At 39.2% G+C, this 10,981-nt stretch overlaps 1 protein-coding gene across 1 annotated transcript; it reads right to left on the reverse strand.

The window, feature by feature from the left end:
- Window positions 1–256: 256 nt before the first annotated feature.
- Window positions 257–9,844, reverse strand: LOC125037058 (glutamine synthetase). The gene is made up of 3 exons (XM_047630038.1): window positions 9,720–9,844; window positions 2,095–2,263; window positions 257–1,801 (listed from the first exon to the last, which is right to left on the reverse strand). The coding sequence occupies exons 2-3, from the start codon at window positions 2,249–2,251 to the stop codon at window positions 873–875; spliced, it is 1,086 nt and encodes a 361-aa protein (XP_047485994.1). The 5' UTR covers window positions 2,252–2,263; window positions 9,720–9,844; the 3' UTR covers window positions 257–872.
- Window positions 9,845–10,981: the final 1,137 nt, after the last annotated feature.

Below are 10,981 nucleotides of genomic sequence, written 5' to 3' on the forward strand. Positions count from 1 at the left end.
TCTAATAGACGAAAGAGAGAAAAGTATGGTGAGAGAGAGAAAAAAATCTTAATGTCTTTTTAGATATTTCTCTCTATCTATCTATCTATATGTCTATCTCTCTCTATCTATCTACCTCTCTATCTCTCTATATATCTCTATCTAGTAAAACATTACCATAATAACAAATTATCATACATAAGTTCATCAACTGTCTAGTATGTTAAGAAAGTTCTTCCATTAATCAGTCTATGTCAGGAGGGAAAAGGAAAGAAAATTAAAGTGTAAACATATTCATTTTAAGCTATTATTTACAGCCTTTAATTACAGGTGATATAATTCTACCTTTTCACAGGTACACTTGATATGATAATGCATTTGGTGACACCATATTTGTCTATGAAATCAATGTATAAATGTATATATGATTATATATGTATGTATAATCATATGTATATGTATATATACATATATATATTAGTATTCATACATAGGAATGTACATACATTTCTGTATTTATAGTATTACAGGCAAGATGACAAAGAGAAAACAGATGAAAAGTAATATACAAAAAGTAACGTTTTGTTGCAATAAATATACTTCGCCTTCTGTGCATGATAAATGAGGCTATTGAACAGAAATTATCACAATAGACTCTGAACATCTCAAAATCTCTTAATCGATTAAAAGGAAGGATGAACAGAGTGTATTATAACACTATTTATGTTTAATCCTATGCATATTTTCTTACCACATTTTATAGCCGCATCTCCGTGGTTGCAGTTGGGCTTCAGCTAAATATACATGAGTAAACATACTATATAGTTTATGCTTATAGTCTATATCATAGAAACACACACACACACACGAAGGGCATGTCTCTGTCCCTTGTCTTAACACTCGTCGAGGCAGATGGTGCGGACGAGCCTGTCGGACACGACGTAGGGGTCGGCGTTGGACGAGGGGCGGCGGTCCTCCAGGTAGCCCGTCTTCTCCTCGGCCACGCCCCTGGGGATACGGATGGAGGCGCCCCTGTTGGCCACGCCGGCGGAGAAGTCGTGGATGGACGACGTCTCGTGGAGACCCGTGAGGCGGCGCTCGTTGTCCTTGCCTCCGTGGGGGTCGTAGGCGCGGATGTGCTCTGAGTGGACCTTCCCGAGCTTCTCGATGGCCGTCTCAATGGCCGTGATGCCGTTTGGTGCTCGCATGGCCGCCGTGGAGAAGTTGGTGTGCATGCCGGCGCCGTTCCAGTCGCCGGGGATGGGCTTGGGGTCGAGGGTGACAACGATACCGAAGTCCTCGGCGACTCTGTGCAGGAGGTATCTCGCCATCCAAAGGTCATCGCCCATGTTAATACCTTCGCAAGGTCCCACCTGGAACTCCCACTGGGCGGGCATGACCTCCGCGTTGGTTCCTGAGATGTTGATGCCCGTGTAGAGGCAGGCTCTGTAGTGGGCCTCCACCACGTCACGCCCATAAACCTTGCTGGCTCCTACGCCGCAGTAGTAGGGTCCCTGGGGCCCCGGGTAGCCGTTCTTGGGCCAACCCAGAGGATGCTTATCAACATCGAGGAGTGTGTATTCCTGCTCCATACCGAACCAGGGGTGTTGGCTGGCGGCCCTAGTCATCACCTCCGTACACCTGTACCGGTGGTTGGTGTCAGTGGGCTTCTTGTTGTACTTGTAGGTCTCGCAGAGCACCAGCTTGTTGTTGCCCAGTCTGAAGGGGTCCCGGTAGAGCGCCACCGGGTGCAGGTACACGTCGCTGTTGCTGCCCTCGGCCTGGCCCGTGGACGACCCGTCGAAGTTCCAGATCGGGAGCTCTGGAAAAAAAATAGAAAAAAAAGTAAGAAAAGCTGCTAAGTCGAGCTGTCTGTTAGAAGGAGGTGTATTTATGCACATATGGCTGATAGTTGAAGTTAAACAAGAATCATTTTATACTATGAAGTCGATGGTAGGGAAAAAAAAAAACAGTAGTAAGAGAGAAGTAGAAGAATTACACATATCTAAGCATGATGAATACAGAATTAAGGAAACAGAAAACCAAAAATGAAAAAAATACCTGATACAAACGAAAAAGATAAAAACTTTTACTCCTTTTTTTTAAGACACTCACCTTCAGGAGCCTTGGGAATGAAGTTAAGGGTACGTGTCTTGGAGCGCAAGTTCTCCCCGCTGCCGTCCACCCACACGTACATAACCTGGCATTTCTGGTCAGGGATTTCGAGCCTAAGGTACCTGTCTAGTACCGTCTTATTTGTTAGCTGAGCCATGTTGGTCGTCGTCTGGAAGAGAAGAGGGAAATTGTTATTATTTATATTTAGTGGTATTTAGTGTTATCGTTGTTTATATGTTTCCGAGACATATTTTTACGCATGTTTGAATTGATGTAATATGTTTCTGGGACGTAAAGCCGTGTGTATTTGTATCTTTGTTTTTGTTTTTGTGTGTCAGTGGGTGCAGAAACATAAATTAGATTGTTAAATATAAAAAAAAAGGATTAAGAGTTTGTCGATGTGCCTTCACAACGATTATATCAATATATATATATATATATATATATATATATATAAATCTGACACAATACTTAAGTAAGTTTATTTATCACCTGGCCATCTGATCAGGCGTGGGCATTCGTGATTACAGTTTTACATATATTTGACATAGTACAGTAATCTGGGGCTACTGTAATTGTACATGGAAAATATAAATCAAACATCATACAAAAAATATTACGTTGAGTTGCTTTTGCCACTAAGTTTACATAACACAGTGTTTACGGCAGTTTTACATAGTAGATTTAGGATATAGTACGAGTATATCTTCCAATGTATCAGACGAAATGAAATATTCACATAGTTTTTTATACCTCATGTTAGGCGGTCTGAAAGGCTGTATCACATGGCATGGTATGAAAATGGGTGTGCAATATCCGTAGTCTTTTTTGTGTGTGTGTCTGTAGTTGCTGTGTGTGAACAAGTTCCTTAGGCAATGTACATGTCAAGCAGTATTCGTAAGTATATAGCACACAGGCAGCCGCAGTATATTCTACATCTGTAAATTTTTCCTACTCTGTCTCCATTTTCTTCGCTCTATCTCTCTCTCTTTTTACTTTTAATCTCTCCTCTTTTTTCTAATCCTTTTCTCTCCTAATATCTCTACTTCTTTTCTATCCCAATTTTCTGCTACTCCCTCTCCTCCTCTTATCAACCCCCATTCTCTCCTCATCCCATTTTTTATCTACTCCCTTGCTCTCCAAATTCCTCCTCTCCTCATTTCTTTTATCTATTGACGCTATCTCCATGACACACACCCTCGTATACCCACGTGCGTGCCCCTCCCCCCTCCCCCCCCCCGCCCAACCCTCCTTCGCCCTGATCACGTGAACACCTCCCTGGCAACGGGACCTCCCACCCGTTTCCGAGGACGTTCCTTGGGTCGGGTAAACAGGCGTTGTAATAGATACGAGGAGGTGATGGATATGATGTAGAAGGAGGGCATTGCATATGCAAGATGAGGGGGAGTGGTGTGGTGGGGAGGAGGGGGAATGGTGGGGAGGAGGGGGAGTGGTGGGGAGGAGGGGGAGTGGTGGGGAGAAGGAGGAGGAGAAAGAGAGAGAGGAGGAGGAGGAGGAAGGGAAAGGGGGTGGCAGGATTTAAAGGGGGACGAGAAGGAGAAGGAAGAGGAGGGAGGGAAGGAGGTGTTACAGGGTAAAAAAAAGAAGAGAAGGAGGAGGAGGAGGAAGAGAAAGAGGAGGGGGAGGAGCAGAATGAAGAGGAAGAGGAGTAAGAAGAAGAAGAAGGAGGAGGAGGAGGAGGAGGAAGAGAGAAGAGTGAGAGCCAGAAGATAAATGATGGGAAAAGGGCAATCATAGAGAGACAATCATAATTTCGTTAATAGCTTATGCATATCTACGTCTCTCTTGATGCGCATGACAGGTAAATAACAAAGACAAAAAGAGAGAGAGACAACTGACAGAAAAAGAGAGACAAGGAAAGACATATACACACAAGACAGACAGATAGAGAGAAACGGACAGGAACGGAGAATGAGAGAGAGAGAGACAAGAAAGAAACAGAGAAAGAGAGAGACAAGACACACACAAGAAGAACAGAGAGAGGGAGAGCGAGACAGACACAGAAAGAAAGAGACCAAGAGACAGAGAGAAAGAGACCAAGAGACAGACAGACAGAGAGAAAGAGACCAAGAGACAGACAGACAGACAGAGAGAAAGGGACCAAGAGACGGACAGACAGACAGAGAGAAAGAGACCAAGAGACAGACAGACAGACAGACAGACAGACAGACAGACGGAGAGAGAGAGAAAGTCAGTTACCTCAACTCGGCGCCTCGGATGACGTCATCACGCACCCGCCAGTCCACGTGATCACAAACCCCTTTAAAGTGAATACCAAACCCACTTCGACACAAAACCCTTATTTTTCACTCAAGTAAAGCATCTCTTCGACAACATACCTTACATTCCCGATCTTACATAAGTAAAACCGAAATTCATTACTGACAACATAGCAAAACAACAGAAACAAAGCGTTCAAGAGAGTGTTATAAAGAGGTCGGGAATCAGCTGTTGTAAACGTGGACTACGCTGCCGAAGAAGAGGTGGGGGGGGGGGGGGGGTGAGGTATGCTTGAGGTGCTTGGCTAAAAAAATATCGCTACTCTCGTGGTTTGTTTGTTTGCTTGTTCGCTTGCTTATTGCTTGATTATTTTGCTTATTTGTTCATCTTGATTACTTTAGTGTTTTTCGTTTGTCTTGATTACTTTCTTGCTTGTTTGTTTATCTTAATTACTTTCTTATTAGTTTGTTTATCTTGATTACTTCCTTGCTTTATGGTCATTACTTTTTTGCTTGATTGTTTATCTTAATTACTTTCTTGATTGCTCGTTTGCCTTGAATATTTATATTGCTTGTTTATCTTAATGACCTTCTTGCTTGTTTGGTTTCATCTTGCTTATCTCGCTTATCTTGCTTGCCCATCCTGCTTGCTTGCCTATCTTGCTTTCTTTATCATCTTGGTTTATCTTGCACTCGATTCGGTGGAGAAATGACCTTTGACACGAGATGAAGAGTGACCTACTAACCCCCCTCCCCCCCCGCGTGTCTGTGGAAAAGCCGTTTTTATGGATTTTTTTTTTCTTTGGGGGGGGGGTATTTTTGGGGAATATTTTGGGGGATTTTTTGGGGAACTTTTTTTTTTTTTCTTTTTTTTTAATCTGAAGAATCACTATAAATCATACGAAGGTAAGAAAGAAGAAAGGGAAGAAGAAGAAGAAGAAATTCTATTTTGTTTAATTTCTCTTATCAATTTTACTAACTTATTTTTATTCTATTTATTTATTTATTTATTTACTCCCACACTACATAACAATAACGTTCAGATTACGTGTCTGTTTGATAAAGATAAGGGAATTTTTGTATTTTTTTTTATCTCGTGCTGCTTACCGGTCGGGAGTTTATCAACCTATCACGTGGCATTCCCGTAAACATGTGTTAGATAAGCCTTGGATATCGGGTGGTGATAAAGAGTGATATATAAGAGTGATATAAAGGGTTTGATAAGGTTAAGGAGAGAGAGGGAGGGGGGGAGGGAGAGAGGGAGAGAGGGAGGAGAAAGGGGAGAGGGAGAGAGGGAGAGGGAGGGAGGAGGAGAGGGGGAGGGGGAGAGGGAGAGGGGGAGGGGGAGAGGGAGAGGGAGAGGGGGAGTGAGAGAGAGACAGATAGACAGAAAGAAAGAAAGAACAGATAGAGAGAAAGGCACAGAGAGAGAGAGAGAGAGAGAGAGAGAGAGAGAGAGAGAGAGAGAGAGAGAAAGAGAGAGAAAGACAGAGAGAACAAGAGAGAGAGAGAGAGAGAGAGAGAGAGAGAGAGAGAGAGAGAGAGAGAGAGAGAGAGAGAGAGAGAGAGAGAGAGAGAGATAGACAAATAGACAAAGAGACAGACACAGAAATAAACAAATAGAAACAAAGAGGGAGAGAGCGAGAAATAGACATAGAGAGACCAAAAATAAAGAGAGGGAGAGAAAAAAACAACCCAGAAAAGTAAGAGAAAAGATAAAAAACAAAACAGGAAGTGAGATACAACCAACAAGAAATAGAACAGTAAATTCCCCATGAGTCACAGAGGGACAATAAAGATAAAGAGAAAGAGAAAGAAAAAGGGAGAAAGACATAGAGATCAACACAAAAAAGAGACACAGAGACAGAGAGAGAAACAGGAGAAATGAGAAACGAGGAGACAGGCAAAGAGAATTAAAAAAAAAACGAAAACAGAAACAAGTAAACAGACAAAAGAAAAGAAAGGAAAAGGAAAAAACGAGAAACAGAAAAATAGAAACGAATAGACAGACACAAAAATACAAAGAGCCTAATAATAATAATAATAATAGTAATGATAATAATAATAATGATAATAATAATAATAATAATGATAATAATAATAATAATAGCAATAACAACCACAACAACAACAATAATATTAACAACAGTGATGATAATAATCACAATAATAATAATGATAACAATAATAATACAAATATAATGATAATAATAATAATAATAATGATAATAATAATAATAATAATAATAACAATAATGATAATAATAATAAGTAATAAATAAAATCAGTAAAAGTACACCGTTTCTTTTTTCTTTTTTCTTATTATTATTCCATCTGTCCTTCGCCTTCCTTCAGGCCAAGGCGAGTAGCTTTATCTCCTTCGTTAGCGTCAGTGTTGCCATTCCTAGCGATTTTCCCGCTCGATCTAGCGTTTTTGAGATTGAGATTTTTTTTTTTCGAAAGTTTATTCTAGATTTTTGCGATTTTTAGGGTGGGTGGGTTAAGTCCCTTTTTATAAGCGGAGAATTGTTTTTTTTCTTTTATCTTTTCATTTTTCTTTTTTTTATATTCTTTACTGTCTAGCGGTTTTGTAGAAATGTCGCTGGCAACACTGCTCCAGTTTCGTACCTTGAAGGAGATCGAGACGAGTTCGCGGGGGGGGGGGGGGGGGGGGGGGGGGGGGGGGTTATAACAATTAAATACAAGGCGAGTTTGTCTCTTTTTTTTTTTTTTTATGAAGGCCAACCAACGATAAAATAATAAAATTAGAAACAGGAAGGAAGAGAGAAAGAGGAAATGGAAAATGAGAATGACAAGAGGACGAACGAATGAAAGAGATAAAACTGAGATTCTGAAGACACCAAAAAATAAAAAAAGAATTGAAGGAAAGAAGGAAGACGAGTTAAGGTATCGATAAGAAGAAAATAAGAAGAGAGAGAAACAGATAAACGTGAAGAGAGAGAAACAGATAAACGTGAAGAGAGAGAAACAGATAAAAAGTGGGAAAAAAAATTGTGTAAGGTTATCGAGGTTTGTCCTTGTAGCGAGAAGCCTTTGTTGTTGTTGTTGCTGTTGTTGTTGTTACATATGTCACTACTGCTGTTACTATAAGTATCATTACTACTACTATTATTATTACTATTACTGCTGTTTTTGTTATCATTACTACTATTGCTCTTATTACTACTTTTACTATTATTGCTATTACTAATATTACTACTACTAGTATTATTACTGCTACTAGTATTATTACTACTATTACTATATTATTACTATTACTATTATTGCTATTACTATTATTACTATTACTGTTATTACTACTGCTAGTATCATTACTACTCTTACTATTATTACTATTTAGTATTACTATTATTACTACTATTACTATAGTTGCTCTTTACTATTATTACTAATATTACTGTTATTACTACTATCACTATTATCACTATTAATAAGGCCTTCGTGGTTGTTGTTGTTGTTGTTTGTTGTAAATGTTATGTTTATCTGTTATTATCGTAACTAAAACCCATGTCATATTATCCTTGTGGACTTTTATCTCTATAACTATTTTAAGACTATGTCGATAGTATTAAAAACTATCACAGACCATTCAGTAACATGATAGTTACATTTGACGAAACCTTATGGAAATATTTAATTTTATATATATATATTTTCTTTTCTTTTCCTTTTTTGCTTTTTTTTAAAGTTTAACTAACGAATGTCTGAGAAAAAACATATTCGGTGAAAGTATATGGATGATATTACAATTTTCTCAATAAAATGTACATATACGTAAAATGAAATTAATGATAATGATAACAAAAAGACTAATCGTAACAATAATGATAGTAATGATAAAAATAATAATATTAACAACAACAAGACAATAATAATAATAATGATAATAGTAGTAGTAGTAGTAATAATAATAATAATAATAATAATAATAATAATAATAATAATAGTAAAGTAAATCACAGAGAGAAAATTAGTGCATTGGCTGTAATAACACAGAATCTGAGAACCTGAAGGTAACTCAACAGAAAACGGGTTCACAGAGCAATTGGGTGTTATGTGTTGGCCTTTAAGAGACGTATTATTACGCAAAGGAACGAGATAGAAAGTAGAAACTCCGTAATGTCAAAGAGAGAGAGAGAGAGAGAGAGACAGAGAGAGAGAGAGAGAGAGAGAGAGAGAGAAAGAGAGAGAGAGGGAGAGAGAGAGAGAGAGAGAGAGAGGAGAGAGAGGGAGAGAAGAGAGAGAGGGAGAGAGAGAGAGAGAGAGAGAGAGAGAGAGAGAGAGAGAGAGAGAGAGAGAGAGAGAGAGAGAGAGAGAGAGAGAGAGAGAGAGAGAGAGAGAGAGAGAGAGAGAAAGAGAGAGAGAGAGGGGGATAGAGAGGGAGAGAGAGATAGAAAGAGAGAGAGAGAGAGAGAGGAAGAGAGAGAAAAATGACGAATATTTATTTTCTTAAGCGTTTTTTTTTTTTCTTTTTTTAGCTTGGAATTTAGGTAAATATAAAGAGTGAACTCTGAGTGTAGGATTTTAGCTTAAAAATAAGGTAAATGCAAGCTTAGTTGCTGGAATATAACGTATGATTGTTCAAAGAAAAAAATATATATTCTATTACATCATAATCTCCCCTGATAAACTGAATATACCAAAAAATTACGATTTAGAGATAAGTACATTTTTAAAATTAATATACGATCTTTTATTTTACTATCTTCACGCCTATGACAAATCGATTTTTTTTTTAATTACTATATTCTATAATTCACGATTTTCACGTTTACGATTTTTTTTATAAACGAATATACCATTTCATTTTTAACTATTCACATCTATGACAAATCGATTTTTGTAAACGAATATACCGTTTTATTTGTAACTATTTGCGCATAAATGAAAAATCGATTTTTTTAAATTATTATACCATTTTACTTTTAACTATTTTCAGGTCTATGACAATTCGAATATACGAAAAACTAGACTGAATAACAAAAGCACAAATATATGTAGGATACAGAACGAAAATTGAATACAGTTTAGGCAGACTCTTAAATCCGGCTTTATACAATGCATCATGGCCATTTTAAACGTACAGTGTTACGCGCGCCTTTCCTTTGAATACAAATGCAACGCAGACAGCAGAATACAAAGTGTTGAACATTTTCGAAAAAAAAATCTAAATTATCGAAAACACACAGTAACAAAGTGTATATATATACACATTTCGAACTCTAGAAAAGTCTTAAAACGTTAAAACAGAAACAATGCACATCGAACTTTCTTTTTCTTCTCAAAAAAATAATCAAACTTAAATTAACATACCCAACAGAAACGAACATAGTAAAATTCAAAATAAAATCGCTCCGTGTTTACCTGTCAAAGTTTCATAGAATACACAATAGATGCTTCTCTCACTGAATCCTGTAAACGACTGGAAACAGCCTCCTGTCACGCGTGCTTTATATACTCCCAAGAACTGGAGGCGGGACCGCTGAAGGAGGGGGGGAGGCGGAGGGAGGGAGAGGAGGAGGGGTGAAGGCGGAGGTTGAGAAGGAGAACCTTGTTATGACGTAGTGCCTCTTTGATTGGTCGATGCTGTTCTCCTAATCTACGCAATGGGAAATTTAGAGTGAGTGAGAGAGAAAGAGGGAGGGAAGGGGAGATGGAGAGAAAAAGGAGAGAGGGAGGGAGGGAGAGAGAGGAAAGGAAGGGGAGATGGAGAGAAAAAGAAGGGAGAGAGAGGAAAGGAATGGGAGATGGAGAGAAAGAGGGGGGGGGAGAGGGAGGGAAGGGGAGATGGTGAGAAAAAGAGGGAGAGAGAGAGAGGGAAGGGGAGATAGAGAGAAAAAGAGGGAGAGAGAGAGGAGGGAAGGCGAGATGAAGAAAAAGAGTGGGAGAGAGATAGAGATGGAAGGAGGAAGGGAGAGAGAGAGAGAGAAGGAGGGAAGGGGAGATGGAGAGAAAGAGAGGGAGGGAGGGAGAGAGAGAGAGAGAGAGAGAGAGAGAGAGAGAGAGAGAGAGAGAGAGAGAGAGAGAGAGAGAGAGAGAGAGAGAGAGAGAGAGAGAGATGGAAGGAGGGAGGGAAGTGAAGATGGAGAGAAAGAGGGGGAAGGAGAGAAAGACATAGAAGGAGGGAGGAAGAGAGAGAGAGAGGGAGGAGACAGAGTCAGAGAGAGAGAGAGAGAGAGAGAGAGAGAGAGAGAGAGAGATGGAAGGAGGGAGGGAAGTGAAGATGGAGAGAAAGAGGGGGAAGGAGAGAAAGACATAGAAGGAGGGAGGAAGAGAGAGAGAGAGGGAGGAGACAGAGTCAGAGAGAGAGAGAGAAGGAGAAAAGGAGTAGGAGAGAGACACGCAGAGAGAGAAACAAAGAATAAAAAAGAGATAAAGAGAGACAGACAGAGAGGAGAGAAGGAGACATAAAGAAGGGGTTAATAATAAACATCCGTCGCAGGCAAGACATTTGATTGACAGACAAATGAATACTGTGTGTGTGTGTGTGTGTGTGTGTGTGTGTGTGTGTGTGTGTGTGTGATACTGCAAATTACGTTGACAATAATGATCATCATCATGATAACAGCCATAGCAACAATAATAACCCTATTAATTACAATGATAATAATTATAATAACAATAAT

This window comes from Penaeus chinensis, chromosome 22 (assembly GCF_019202785.1).
Source record: "Penaeus chinensis breed Huanghai No. 1 chromosome 22, ASM1920278v2, whole genome shotgun sequence".
In the NCBI taxonomy this organism is placed as follows: domain Eukaryota; kingdom Metazoa; phylum Arthropoda; class Malacostraca; order Decapoda; family Penaeidae; genus Penaeus; species Penaeus chinensis.

Bases quoted from the DNA above. Each gene is read 5' to 3' on its own strand.
- LOC125037058 (XM_047630038.1), bottom strand. From the start codon at position 2,251: ATGGCTCAGCTAACAAATAAGACGGTACTAGACAGGTACCTTAGGCTC. The intron at 1,802-2,094 runs GTGAGTGTCTTA...TTTTTTTTCCAG, and splicing joins CATTCCCAAGGCTCCTGAAG to AGCTCCCGATCTGGAACTTC.